Source organism: Sinocyclocheilus anshuiensis, unplaced genomic scaffold, assembly GCF_001515605.1.
Source record: "Sinocyclocheilus anshuiensis isolate Anshui unplaced genomic scaffold, SAMN03320099.WGS_v1.1 scaffold676, whole genome shotgun sequence".
NCBI classification, from domain to species: Eukaryota; Metazoa; Chordata; class Actinopteri; order Cypriniformes; family Cyprinidae; genus Sinocyclocheilus; species Sinocyclocheilus anshuiensis.
In genome coordinates, this window is record NW_015558579.1 from 2,887,974 (window position 1) to 2,903,042 (window position 15,069).

The window sequence follows — 15,069 nt, forward strand, 5'->3', positions numbered from 1 at the left end:
GCACATTTTGGAACAGGACAGATTTAGTACCTTAAAGCATTTGTGCTTTCTTTTTATTGCTTTGTAGCATATGTTTTGACTTTATTGTACTGTAGCTACTATTTGTACGTGGTCTTGATGTTTTGATGCATCTCAGTCTTTAGGCTTTAGAGTTCGCTCAAAAAGGAAAATTATTTTATCATTTACTCACCCTCACATCATGTCAAATCTGTCTGACTTTCTTTCAGTGGAACAAAAAATTTTTTTTTGAAAGAATATCCTGGGATTTTTATCAATATTATGAAAGTAAATGTTAACTGTGGCTATCACACTCTAAAATGACAACAAAAAAAGTATTCATTATTAATGAATCAGTCAATCTAGTTCACAAAACTTGTGTAAATTATTGATTCATGAGCCAGATGTTGTTCTTGTGTTCATTTTTATGGAGCTTTAGCATCCTTTTTTCATCCTGAAATCTTCAGCACCCATTCATTGCAATGGCATTAAAAATAACCATAATATATAAGAAAATGCTACTCCTTTTTTGTTTCATAAAAGAAAGAAAGTCTTACAAATTGGAATTATATGGCACAAGTAACAAATGGGAACTAATATTCAGGGAACTAACCTTTAAAGTTAATTTAAAGGTTGAAGGTAAATGTTAAGTTTTCCATCTCTGTTTTTTTCTCAGGCCAGGCAGTTGATAGAGGAGGGCAGTGTCATCAAGGTCATTATAGACACTGTAATGGATATGATGAGTGCACATCTGGACAGCAACAACCGCTTCCAATTCCAGGGCCACAACCCTGACAAGTTCTTCCGGGTTCAAGTTATCTTCCATGACCTCAGGTCTACACACAACCCTTGAATTATGGAAAATAAAATCATCTCATTAATTGGCTCAATGTTGATTGGTTCCATTGTGATGTTATCAGGTACATTCTAATCAGTAAGCCCTCTGTGTGGACTGAGACGTTGAGGGTGAAGTTCCTCGAAGGTATACGCGTCTTTCTTCGCTTCTTATGTTGTATGCAGGTAATGCTTTCTCTTGGCAAAAGGATCTTAATTTGGTTTGATCTGTAGCCTTATTAAATCTCGTTCTTTGGTGGCAGGGGATGGAGGAGGTGAAGATGCAGCTTGGTCAGCATGTTGAGGTGGAGCCCGAGTGGGAGGCGGGATTTACCCTCCAGATGCAGCTGCGCCACATTCTCGCCATGTTTCAGGACTGGTGTTCTTCTGACGTGAGTCACAACTAGTCAGGCATCTTGCTTTTCTATATTGCTTTTTTGGGGTAAAATACATAAGAAATTGGTGATTATGTAAAATTAATAAAACATGATATAATATGAATATATAAAATCAATATACTTCTGTTGAAAAGATTGTTTTTTTTATTGTTATTGTTATTTTATTTTATTTTGAATTCTATGCTTATCAAGGCTGCTTACCAAAAATGTAAAATAGCTTCTTGTTTTTTTTTAATAATCTGAATAAAATGTAACTTTGCCTGTGATGTCAAAGCTGAATTTTCAGCATCATTACTTTATTCTTCAGTTTCACGTGTTCCTTCAGAAATCATTCTAATATACTGATTCGGTGCTCAAGAAACATTTTTTTTTATTTTATTTTTTTTATCACAGTTAAAAATGTTTGTTGTGCTTAATATATTTGTGGAAGCTTATTTAACAAATAGAAAAAAAGCATTTATTTGAAATATTTATATATATATATATATATATATATTAGATATAAACATCTTTACTGTCACTTTTTATCAATTTAATGCATCCTTGCTGAGTAAAAGTATTAATTTAATTAAAAAATAAAAACTTACTGACACCAAAGTTTTTGGTAACATGTTAAATGAACATGAGTGGGTTTTTTTTTTTTTAGCAAAATTATTATTATTATTATTATTATTATATTTCCCCCAACTCCCCACACATGCAAAAATATTGTAAGGGAACCCTTTTTTGTACAGACCCGGGTTAAGTTGCATCTTGATTTCAGAATATCCCAAATTGGGTGTTTTACTTAAATTTTTCCCAAAATCTCCCAAATTGAATGTTTTACTCCAGTCTGTTCTAAGATTTGAATCCGTTCTAAGATTTTAACATGTATACAGCAAAATATAAGAAATTTAAGACTCCGTGAACTAGTACAGCTGCGATATAATAACCTTTTGTTTCAAAGATATAAATTTGAGCAAAATATATCTAACAGTCATGACTAGTTAATTTAATAACCAGTTAATAAAGGTCAATTTAGACATTTAAAATATGCCAAGGTCCAGTCTATGTAGTCTATATATCAGTCTTTCTAGATTTTGACATTGCAGTGCAAACTGGTAACTCAGACTTTACTCATATACTCAAAATCTATTAAATAATGTTACAAAAAAAAAAATAGACAAATATGTCTTGTTTCCCGAAATGGAGCAATTAGTGGATGGTCTTGTTTCAAATAAACATCTATTATTCTGTAGTTATAAAATTTGGTGAGTAAATTCAAACACCCATGAGTGGAGCGTTTTCATTTTAGTGAATGGGATGCGACACCACATGGCAAACACCATGTGAATGCTGTAATCTGTTAGTTAAAGGGTGTCAAAATGAAAACACACTGCCCACATAAGTCAATCTATTCTACTTTTGTTAGTTAAACAAAACTCTGTGCTAAAACAACATGTGCTTTATTACCAGACATTATGTTTTATAATCAGAAAATACGTAATGTTCCCAAAATCAAGTAAAAATCTATTTCAGGTTACAGAATGTAAACCTAATGCTGAGACAAAGCACTTAAATTGACTACAGTCTTCTTTTAAAGCCATTACTGTTGCTTTACTGATTAGCTTACAAATCTTGTTTATCCACTGGTTAATGAATGACCTGGAAATGTGACACTGTGTATGTGTTGTGTTATTTACCCACAGGAGAGGGTTCTGTTGTTGGCCTTTCAGGAGTGTCACAGAGCTCTAATGTCCTGCACCAACCAGCCCTTCCGCAGCGAGCCGACAGACAGCTACATGTGCAAGCAGATCCTCCACGCACGGCCGTATAAAGTCTCCCAGGAGCCCGTCTCCATCCATCTGCCCATCTCTAGACTCCTGGCCGGTTAGCAGAATTGTTGAATCCCTGTATTAGAAGTCAGACTTTTGAGGGTTTCTAACTGGTGACGTCTTAAAATGACACAGGAAGTAATATCTGTGGTATCTTCAAAAATGGGGTGTTACATGGTTACATTAAAGAGAAGGTTAACTCATTTTCAAAACTTCTCTTATTTTTTCCCACTAACATTCTTCACTTTTTTTCAAAAGTGAACATTGGGTCACACTTTATTTTAAGGTTCAGTTCTCGCTATTAACAAACCATTAACTACAACTTTTGCCTCAATAAACTCCTAATTTGCTGCTTATTAATAATTAGTAAAGTAGTTGTTAAGTTTAGGTATTGGGTAGGATTAGGGATGTAGAATATGGTCATGCAGAATGTGCGCTTTATAAGCACTAATAAACAGCCAAAATGTTAATAATAGGTATGCTAATAAGTTAGTAGCAAGAATTGGTCCTTATACTTATGTTTTTTTTTAATTCATAAATTTCATTGTTAAATATATTGAAATAAAAATGGTTATTTAAAAAAAAAAAAAAATCCTGTGATGACAAAGCTGATTTACTTTTCTTCAGTCAAATGATCCTTCAGAAATCATTCTAATAATAAAAAAAAAAATCTTATAGTTTTTTTGAAAGCAGTTGTACTGCTTAATATTTTTGTGACGGCTGTACTTTTTTAAATAATTATTTGATGAATAAAAAGTTCAAAAGAACTGCATTTATTTAAAATAGAAATATTTTCTAGCATATTTTTGTAAAATCTTTTATAAAACCGTTTACTATTACTTTTGATCAGTTTAATGCAGCCTTTAATAGAAGTATTAATTTCTTTCAAAACAGATAAAGATCTGTAAATTATTGGAACTCATGAAAGTGTACCAATGATTGTGGCTGGTTTATTATTTTCTTTTTTTTTTTGGTGGTCACTGCAATACTGTGTCTGTATCTGTTCTCAGGTTTATATGTGCTGCTGTGCCAGACTGGAGCAATCCAATACCTCCCTGACTTTGTGGATCCTGTGAGTACATCATTAATTAATAGAATGAAGCTGTAATGTGTGAATGTCTAGCACTGTCGTTTACAGGTGTGTATTTGTGTGTGTTTCAGGTGCAGCTGAACTTCACTGAGCTGGCGGAGCAGCCTCTGCGCTGTGTTGTGCTGGCGGCCCAGGTGTGTGCTGACATGTGGCGCAGAAACGGCCTGTCGCTCGTCAGCCAGGTGAGAGGGGCACCAATTCCACCTTTTTTTTTTTTTTCATTTGTTAAAAAAGAAAAATCACTAAAAACATGAAAGTAGAGAATATTTGTAACTACAATAATTTGTCATTCTCTGAAAAACCTGCATGTTCAAAATCTGAACATGGAAAAAAGTCTCCAAATAAGCTGTTGGATCATCAACTGATATTTCGAACACATCCATTGTTTCATTTGAACATCTTTTACATCTATATCTCGCATGATATGATGGCCTTTAATGGTTATTGATGCTGTCTAAATTGTATTTATTTTGAATGAATGTATGTATTGTATATTGGAGGGGTGAAAAGGAAAAAAAAATGCAAATATGTAACAGAATATCAATGTTGTTTGCGTCATTAACATATTCTAACTTTTGCTGATGTTTTAGGTGTATTACTATCAGGATGTTAAGTGCAGGGATGAAATGTTTGATAAGGATGTTATCATGTTGCAGGTATGTCCTTAAAATCATAAATTTGTATGAAATATCAAAATAATAATATCAAATATATAATCTAATTATTAAAATAAAAATATATATTCATTCAGTTAATTACATTTTCTGACCAACCACAGATTGCTGCTTCCAAAATGGACCCCAATCATTTCCTCATGCTTGTTCTTTTGAGATTTGAACTCTTTGATATTTTTAATGGCAACTCCTCCAGTAAAGATCAGGTGAGTGAGAGAAGGTGAGGTGAGATCAAGTGGAATATGTATTAGAGCCCGACCGATATATCGTTTTGCCGATATTATCGGCCGATACAAGCCTGTTGCCGATATATCGGTATCGGCGAATATGCTGCCGATATGAAATTTTTTTTTACAGAACATATAATGCTCCATTGTTTGCTACTGGCGACCTGGATTAAACACTTTTGAAGCTTAAGTCTATGGAAAACCATTGAAACTTTGAACGACCATATCTCCGTTACGGCGTGGCAAATCCGCACCAAATTCGGGGGATCTTTGGTGGATTTGGTGGAGATCCGCCGGTGCGTTCGCCGAGATAGTGACACCAGTCAACACTTTCACTTCAGTAAGGACTTGTTGAGGCAGCAGCATTCAAGCGTTGTCTTATTGGACCATAAGTGCCCTGCGAAGTGGACTTCACATGAAATTCCGCCATGATTCCAGTTCCAAGGGAACATACACGTTACATTTCAAAGGGCATTAAAGTGCGCGAGACGTGAAGTTATATTGTATTTATTTACAGAGGTATATTGTGTCACACTTCACACTTCTCTAGTAAGTTTCGTTTGTGTGTGAAGACAGTAGCGCAAATCTGTGAATGAATGTTTCGAAGTGAAATAAACTTTAACGGAATAAAGTTGAATGGAATTGAATTGAATTAAAGTTGAATAAACTTCAACTTTACTGTTCGGTGCACCATACCAGTTACATTTCAAAGGGCATTAAAGTGCGCGAGACGTGAAGTTATATTGTATTTATTTACAGAGGTATATTGTGTCACACTTCACACTTCTCTAGTAAGTTTCGTTTGTGTGTGAAGACAGTAGCGCAAATCTGTGAATGAATGTTTCGAAGTGAAATAAACTTTAACGGAATAAAGTTGAATGGAATTGAATTGAATTAAAGTTGAATAAACTTCAACTTTACTGTTCGGTGCACTGATGTCAGACTCATTTTGGATAATAAAGTGTATTGTTAAATTGTTAAATGCCCTGCCTCCATTACGTATCTCTGTCACGTCATTATAAGTGTTTGATCACCACATTTGAGTGATCATTGCAAAAAATGTGTTTATGTATATATATTCTGTTTATGTATATACTGTATTCTATATATAGTACCAGTCAAATGTGTAGACACACGAATGGAAAGTGTCCAAACTTTTGACTGGTACTGTACTATAATATACACAAAGAATATCGGCCGATCTATCAATATCGGCCTTTTTTTTAACTCCCTAATATCGGTATCGACCCCAAAAAAACCATATCGGTCGGGCTCTAATATGTATAGTTCTGTAGCAGCTTCTCCAAAACTGATCAATACATGCCTAATAAATAAATAATTTATATTTAAATAAATCATTTATTTATACTTTTTGTCATTGGTTTTTATTGGTTTCTGTGCCTTTTTTCATCACACAGGAAGTACTGAAACAGTGGAATAGATTAACAGAGGAGATGCTTTACCTGATAATCATCATTGTAGGTAAGTTCTGACTTTTTATTTTTTATTTTTGTCATTTGCTACCCTTAGTTGATGTGTTATCAGTTGTTTTATGTAAATGGGTTGACTGGGGACACTGCCTTTGTTTTGCCGCTGATATATATTTTGCATGTGAAATATGCAGGTGAACGGTATGTGCCTGGAATCAGTCATGTGACTAAGGAGGACGTGACTATGAGGGAGGTCATCCATCTGCTTTGTATTCAACCCATGGCTCATAGCAGCCTGGTTAAAAGCCTCCCTGAAAATGTAAGAATTTTATTTTTGTTGTGTGTTGTTTTGTGTTTCGTTTTGTGTTTTGTTTTGTGTTGTGTTTTGTTGTGTCTTTTTTGTGTTGTGTTGTGTTGTGTTGTTTTGTTTTGTCTTTTTTGTGTTGTGTTGTGTTGTGTTGTGTTGTGTTGTGTTGTGTTGTGTTTTATTTTATTTTATTTTATTCTTTGGGACCAAGAGGATTCAGTGTAAATATAACAAGTAATAATTACCTACATTATAGCTTTTGTTTCCACATGCAACAAACTACTGCAATCTGGCATACTTTACTGAGTCTATAGACCACCCATCCAAAGAAACTCAAGACACCTGAAAGAAAAAAAAAAGCTAAAAGTATGTTTAGTTATATAGTGCATTTTGGTTTTATGCATCTGTAAGGACAGATTTTTGCGCTGAAACTTGCATTTACTAGGAATGGCTTGATAACATTTTTTTCACGTCTGATACAATACCGAAATCTTGAGTAAATGCCATGCCATACTGAACCGAAACCACTACTGAGCATCCAAATATAAGTGCATCCCTAATATTTACTGGACTGTGTCACACTTTAGTTTAGGGACCAGTACTCACTATTAACTAACTATTAACTATGCCTTAATAAACGTATGCCTTAATAATTTGCTGCTTATTAATAGTAAGGTAGTTGTTAAATGTAGGAATGGGGTACGAAAAAAAAGATAAATATGGTCATGCAGAATAATTAATTAATATGTGCTACAGAAGTATTAATAAATAGCCAATATGCTAGTAATATGCATGCTAATATAGCAACTAGGTAATAGTGAGAATTGGTCCCTAAATTAAAGTGTTACCCCTGACTGTTTTACTACTATCTAGCACATGCATGTACTGTACCCCCCACCCAAGACCCATGCTGCAATCCCAGAACAAAGAGTTCACTGGACACTTCACCTCGTCTGTTTCGTCAAATTCAGTAGTGCAGTTGTTTTGAACAAAGTCTTGTGTTTTATTTTGCTGTAAAATTGTGGCAGCCCAATATTTACATACATTAACTGACCAGTTTAAGTACATTATCTGACTGTGTAATTTAACTATAAACAATATATATATATATGTATATGTATATGTATAGGTGTGTGTGTGTGTGTGACTGAACTATAAACATTCTTTTATAGTTACTTTATGAACCTTTTTTATTGCATCACAGGAAAGCCATGAAACAGGGCTTGAAACGGTCATCTCAAAGGTTGCCATTTTCAAGTAAGTACATTTCACTAAAGGTAGTTGTTTATACAAGTTATTACACAGTTGTTGCACTCACATCTCTATGCAATGCTAAATGTACTCCAAAATCTTTATTAAATGTGGTTTAGGAAACCAGGAGTGTCAGGCCATGGCTTGTATGAACTGAAGAAGGAATGTCTGAAAGAGTTTAACCCCTTCTTCTATCATTATTCCAGACCACAGCATAGTAAGGTTTGTGATGCACCCATTATCTCATCCTCATTAAAATACAGATTAGTCTTTAAACGGAAGGAAATGTTTATTGTTCATATTAGGCAGAAGAGGCTCAGAAGAAGAGGAGAACCCAAGAGAGCAGTGATAAAGGTATGCTGGTCTTTACTGATGTTAAATGCATTATATAAGTCTCTTTGGAATATGAGTCGCTGCACATCTCAGATGATAAAAAATACTTTTGGAAACTATGGTAAATGCTAAACAAAAACGCATTGATGCGATTTTGAATGCATAAAATAATTAAAATAATTTGTTGCAATTATATGAAAATAAATATGAAGAGGTCCTTTGCTTTATAGCTTTTACAATTGTGGATTTTTTTTTTCCACTGTAATGTTGTATTAATCAATTAAAAGCCAGGGCTAGAACTGCCTGTTTTAGGAATTTTAAATAAGAATTTTTGACCAAAAATGTCACTAGTAGATGATATTAATGCACAGGGTGTGATATGTTATGTCACTCTATTTTAGCCCTCCGTCCCCCAGTGCCTCCTCCCTTCTGTCCAGCATTCTCAAACATAGTGTATCTGCTCTGCTGTGACATCTTCATCCATATTCTGAAGAGAATCTTCCAGAAAGCAGCGGAGGACCGTTCCAACCGATGGACTGAACCCATGATCCAGAGGGTATGGCTCTTACTGTCCTGCCTACACCATTTCTCACCGTTTCAGTAACATAAATGTAGTTATTTTTTTAAACTTAAATAATTATTGCATTTGCATTTTTAAGAACATAATTCAATTGCATGGACTATTGCTGTTGCTGTTTTCATGGTGAGTTTGTTTGATGTGAGATTTGACAAACTCGCTTGTATGGCTTTAGGCCCTTCACCTTGTAGGCCAGGCTCTACTGGAGGAAAAAACGCAGTTGGAAAGCAGCAGTACTGAGGAAGTGACCTTTGACTTTAGTCTGAAAGCACAAAGTAAGATCTCACCCTTTGTTTTTTCTGAAATAGTGCAGACCCCTTCCTGCTGCCAGTTTCATTGGTCTACTTAATCACAATGTCAAAGTTCAGACTTCATGGATTCAGATCAGAATTCAGAAAAATCATGGATAAATTTGTTTGCAACAAACAGTAATGCTATCTATCAAAATACGGTAGGGTTGTAACGATATACCGGTATGACGGTTTGAACGTGCATGGTTATCATACTGTAAACATTTGCATATCTACGGTTTAAAAAAAAAAAGACAAACACAAACAAAATCTCACCTGCGCAAATGCAACTTATTTCCACTCGGCTGCTTCACTCTGCATTCACTTGGCTGCTTACACGCACGTACAGAGGAGAAAATGACAGAGACAGAGATAATATCTAATCTCCATCCCCGCCGTTAAAAAAAAAAGGTACAAATCTGCAGTATGGGAACACTTTGGATATTAAAAAACGAACGCGGGGTTGTCCTCGAGGACGGATCCAATTTGCAAAACATGTGGACGCAAAGTGGCTGCAAAAGTGGGCAACATCTTTGCTCATATTCGCGGACACCATCCCTCCGTGCAGATATAGGTGTGACACATTTATAAAAAGTTATAAATTAAGGCTGTATGATTTCCGTGAAGCAGAGGGAATCCCGGTGCAGTCGTGAACATGGAATTTACAGTATAACGAGGATGTCACGTAAAACGAGCAATCTGATAGATAAATCAAAAGTAGATATCATACGTGTCTGTGAAGCGCGAAGAGACTGCTATATGAATAATCTGCTTGGTTCTGCGTGTCTCTGAGTGGCACCGTTTTATCTACTACACCCTGAAGTACGCATGACACTAATGGTGTTTTTTAGCGTCTACATAAACATGAACTTCACCAGAGCTGCTCTGAGAGAAAACGTAAATAAACATTTCCTAGTTTTATTGGAGAACAACCATTGTCAAATACAGGTCCGCTACAACCCGTCAAAATAAAAGTTTGATTTAACTTGAAATTAATTACAAATATATTAGCACTGTACAATGTACTTCAAAGTTATAATAACAACAACAATAATAATATTCTTTATAATAATGAATTTATTTAAACTTTATTTTTAGGGAATATCATGTTTGACCATGTTTTAACTTTGTATACCTCTGTTGTGCAGAACTTTTCCAAAAATAAGAGTTGTTAAATTTTCGTTTTGATTTCATTTGATTTTCATTCAACATTTTTTAAAACATTATTTAAATTTTAAAGCATGATATAGATATACATAAGGTGTATAGCTTTATTTTTTCATTGTTTTTTAAAATGAAATTAACTTTATTTATTTTTATTTTCAGAAGGGAGACTTCAGTACTTTCATTAAAATGGTTTGTTGTAATAAAAAATGTTCACTCAGATAACTTGTTCTTATTTTTTAAGAGTCATTGTTAGTGGTAAGAATTATTGTTTAATATATATACCGTGGTATTTTCTGAGATGATTATCATACTGTGAAAATCTCATACCTTTACAACCCTAAAATACAGTATGTTAAGTTTACGATTTACAATAGGAGGCCTTCAAAATATGCAGTGTTGGGAGGCTCCAGGAACTCCATGTTAAGAGTTGATCATTTTAGTTCATAATCCGCATTTTATAGGCAATCATTGACATGAATTAGAATACTTGTCTTTTGGTTTCTTAGGCTTTTTTTTTTGCTTTTGCTTTTTCCATTTCATTGATTTGCTCTTTTGGTAATTCACTTCATTTTTTAGTCTTTCTCTTTTGCTTTTCTCTAATACTTTCACTTCCACTTTTTTTTTCATTCTTTTGCTTTTTCAATTACTTTTTAGCTATTAATTGCTACACTGATTTTTACTTTCACTTTCGGTTTTTTTTGTTTGCTTGTTTTTTTTTATTATTAATAATATTGTATTATATCAGTTTGTTTTTTTTATTTCTTTTTTGGGTCCGTTTTATTCTTTCCTTTTTTGATCTTTCATTCTGTTTCGCTCTTTCACTTTCACTTTTTAGTTGTTTTCAATTTCTTGGTTTCTTTGTGTTCTCTTTTTATCTTCCTTTTTTACTTTTCCTCCTGTTCTCTTTTTTTATTCCTTTTTCTTTCTTTTCACTTCGTCTTTGTTGCTCTTCATCCAGTGATTTTATTTTTCCAATCATTCTCTTTTGCTCTTTGGTTTTGTTTCACTTTCTGTCCTCCCTTCTTTCACTTTCAATTTTTTTCTTTTCACTGTTTCACTTTCTTTTGGGCTTTTTTTTTATTTCACTCATTTTCCACTACTGTTTATTGTTGTTGTTGTTGGGTTTGTGCTTAACTAACTTTTTAGTTTACTTGACGCTGTCCACGCTTCCTGTAATTGCTTTCAGCGAAAAAAAAAAAAAAAAGTACCAGTATATTGTAAAATTTTTTGAGTGTTTAAACAAGTATTTAACTGAAATAATAACCGTGTATTGTAACACTTTACAATAAGGTTCCATTTGTCAACATTAGTTAACTACGGTTACACGTTATTTTAAGGTGTCCTTGTTAGAGTATAATTATACATTTAAGTACTGAGTAATATTAATTAACTACATGTCCTTACTATATGTTTAGGGTTAGGATTAGGGTTTGGCTTAGGGTTACTTGCATGTAACTATGCATAATTTATTGTAATTATAATAGTAAGTACATGTAACGTGTAACAAGGACACCTTAAAATAAAATGTTACCTTAACTACATTAATTAGAGCATTAATGAGTCTTAGTTAATGTAAAGTTCAATATTTATTAATACATTATTAAAATCAAAAGTTGTATCTGTCAATATTTAACTGACCTGAGTAACCTTGAAATAACAATGAACAGGATTTTTATTAACTAACATTGACAAAGCTGAATAGATAATGCTAGTTAATTAACTAATTGAAAAGTGTTAGCAATTTGATTTTGCAGTATGACTGTAAGGGCTTCACTCTGAATCATATATTAAGTTTAATTGTACCTTTCGCACTAAGCCATATCACCGTTTTTATTTTATTTCCATATGTCACGCAGCCCTACTGTTAGTGCTTTGCTGTTTATGTATTTGCTGATAGACATAGATGTGTTTGCATTTTCAGAAACTGGTTCAGAACACGGCAAATCTTTGTTCCACTTCCTGACCAAAATAAAGTCTTTACCTTCTCTGAAAGCTCAGAATGACATGATCATGTGGAACCTACAGGTATGAAGGGGATTTGATGTGTATTTGATTGTTTAATTCATTGATTTGATATTTAAGATCTGTATGTCTCTCCTGCAAGATGTTTGAGGTGGTGAAGTGTCTTCGAGAGAAATCCGGTCCTGTAGCTTCATTTTCTGTGGATCACAGCACGTTGGAGGAGGTAATGGCACAGATTCAAACACAGAGGGTCTCAGTCACAATGCTTCCATGACTTTGAGGTGTTTAAAGTGTCATCTCTGCTCAGAGTGTTCAGGATAAAGAGAAGGCCGAGCGCAAGAGGAAAGCTGAAGCTGCTAAAGCCCACAGGCAGAAGATCATGGCTCAGATGTCGGCCATGCAGAAGAACTTCATAGAGTCCAACAAGATGCTTTATGACAACGTGCCTGAGAGCTCGAGTCAGAGCGACGCCGCCGCGTCTGTGGACAGGTCACCACTTTCTTTTGTCTTTCTCTCTTTCTTTTGCTGTTTACTATACTTTCTTTTTGTGACTTTTTTTTTTTTATTGTTTTTCAGTCTTTCTCTCTTGCTTTTGGTTTCTTTCACTTTCTCTTATACTTACACTTTCACTTTGCACTGCTTTTCATTCTTTTGCACTTTCATTTATTTTTGCATTTATTCATTATTGCACTTTTACTGTTATTTATTCTTTTTTATGTTCTATTATATAATTTAGTTCTTATTTATCTTTATTCTCGTTTCTTTGTTCTTTGCGCCTTCATTTTCTTTCATTTTTCCCTTTTTGTTCTTTCATTTGTCCCATTTGCCAGTTTCTTTCACTTTCTTTTATTTTTATTTTTTGCTTTATTTTACTTGTAGACTTTTCATTGATGTGGTCTTTCTTTCTTTCTTTCTTTCTTTTGCTTCTTATCTTCACTCCTTTGCCTGTTCTTTATTTGTTTACCAATGTTTTCATTTGTTTCAATTCATTTCACTTTCTCTATTACTTTCTTTAGCTTTCACTTTTTTTTTTTTTTTACTGTTTTTCTTTCTTTTAGTCTTTTTATTGCACTTTTTCACTTCCATTTGTTGTTTTTAACACTTTCCCTCTCCTTTGTCTTTGTTTTTTGCTCCTTCCTTTAGTTTTTTACTCATTCTTTTAATTTTTCATTCTTTCACTTTCACTTTTTTGTGCCTTTCACTTTCTTTCACACTTGCTTTCAGTTCATTACATTTATACTTTCACTTTCTTTTTTTTGTTTTATTTTCTTTCATTCTTATTCCTATGTAATTTCTCGGCATTCTCTTGTTTTCTTATTTTTCTTATATTCATCTTTTACTTTTCATTTTCCCAGTTTTTGGACCTGTCGGTATTCTAATCTCTCCTTTGCTCTTTAGTTCCTTTCACTTTTCTTTCTTTTGCATTTTAACTTTTTTTACGCTTTAATTTTTGTCTTTTAATTTAAATTTTTATTTTTTTTAATTATTACCAGTATTTATTTTTCCTTGTTCTTTTGTCACTTTGTCTTTTCTTTTCTGTTTTCCCACTATTTCATTCTTTTGCTCTTTTATCCCTCAAAAGCTGACTATCACAGTCATTTACAGTAATATAATTTCTGCGAACACCCTTCAAATGTCTGTATGTCTAAGTGAAATCCACTTTGTGTGTGTGTGTGTGCAGCTTCAGGATGGATGTGGATGAGAGCAGGGTGGCTGTGGGGCCTCAGCAGGGCGTTTGTTCCACAGACTGGGAGGCTCAAATCTGCATCCTTTGTCAGGAGGAGCAGGAGGTTCAGGCTCAGGCACCAGCCATGGTCCTCACAGCATGTGTGCAAAGATCTACTGTTCTCACCCAGAACCGTGGAAAGACACTCTCCCTTAAAGGTGAATGATGCCTCATACTTTACCTCTCAAGTACCTTTATTGTGATGATAAGCAGGAAGTGTTGACACCAAGCATGTATGAATTCCTTGCACATGTTATGATGATTTATTATTCATTTAAGATTTAAGCATTACCGACGGGAATTCTGCTAATGTGATGCTGAATCAGACTTTTCTGTTTTTGTAAATCAGTAGGCAGCTATCCCCTGTTCATGCCCCCTGATCTGGCTGTGGGGACACACACCGGCAGCTGTGGGCATGTGATGCACGCCACCTGCTGGCAAAAGTCAGTTAATGCTTAAATAGTTTCATTTGGGATGCTTAAACCAAACAAATCCACTCAGCCTTTACATCTGCATGTCTTTTTGCTGTTTGTAGGTACTTTGAAGCTGTGCAGAACACCACTCGGAATCGGCTGCATGCAGATCTGATCATAGACCTGGAGAACGGCGAGTACATGTGTCCACTCTGCAAGTCTCTCTGTAACACGGTCATCCCACTGATCCCTGTGGAGCCCAGCAAGCTTAACTAGTACGGCACCATTACTAACCTTATTATGTTCAATTTCAGGTGCTTACACTGGGATAAGTCAAATCTTAATTTTTTGTCTCCCTGTCAGTGAGAGTGCTGAGTTAGTTGGTCAGCATCTCACTCTGGAGTGCTGGATTCAGATTTTGTCTTCTCGGATCAGAGGGCTGAGAGGTACATGGGAAACGGGTGAGAGTCAAAACTGATTTGTGCCTCCTGAATTTCAGTGTAAAGATACTGTCTCTTTAATTCAGATTGATTTGTGTGTGTGTGTGTGTGTGTGTGTGTGTGTGTGTGTGTGTGTGTG

At 34.5% G+C, this 15,069-nt stretch overlaps 1 protein-coding gene across 3 annotated transcripts in view; it reads left to right on the plus strand.

Annotated features, from left to right (window-relative positions):
- LOC107679782 (E3 ubiquitin-protein ligase UBR1-like) overlaps nt 1-15,069 on the plus strand; it is a 47,615-nt gene that overhangs the window by 15,855 nt on the left and 16,691 nt on the right. For 2 of the 3 annotated variants that reach the window (XM_016475429.1, XM_016475432.1), the window contains exons 9-30: nt 674-831; nt 918-1,017; nt 1,095-1,223; nt 2,918-3,098; nt 4,054-4,115; nt 4,205-4,315; nt 4,724-4,789; nt 4,912-5,013; nt 6,453-6,516; nt 6,659-6,783; nt 7,976-8,028; nt 8,142-8,244; nt 8,328-8,376; nt 8,757-8,911; nt 9,108-9,207; nt 12,311-12,414; nt 12,494-12,574; nt 12,659-12,840; nt 14,033-14,235; nt 14,427-14,520; nt 14,613-14,765; nt 14,854-14,951. In XM_016475429.1, the coding sequence (XP_016330915.1) occupies nt 674-831; nt 918-1,017; nt 1,095-1,223; nt 2,918-3,098; nt 4,054-4,115; nt 4,205-4,315; nt 4,724-4,789; nt 4,912-5,013; nt 6,453-6,516; nt 6,659-6,783; nt 7,976-8,028; nt 8,142-8,244; nt 8,328-8,376; nt 8,757-8,911; nt 9,108-9,207; nt 12,311-12,414; nt 12,494-12,574; nt 12,659-12,840; nt 14,033-14,235; nt 14,427-14,520; nt 14,613-14,765; nt 14,854-14,951 (2,473 nt within the window). The remainder of the gene's footprint in view (nt 1-673; nt 832-917; nt 1,018-1,094; nt 1,224-2,917; nt 3,099-4,053; nt 4,116-4,204; nt 4,316-4,723; nt 4,790-4,911; nt 5,014-6,452; nt 6,517-6,658; nt 6,784-7,975; nt 8,029-8,141; nt 8,245-8,327; nt 8,377-8,756; nt 8,912-9,107; nt 9,208-12,310; nt 12,415-12,493; nt 12,575-12,658; nt 12,841-14,032; nt 14,236-14,426; nt 14,521-14,612; nt 14,766-14,853; nt 14,952-15,069) is intronic. The other variant, XM_016475430.1, reaches the window with a different exon arrangement.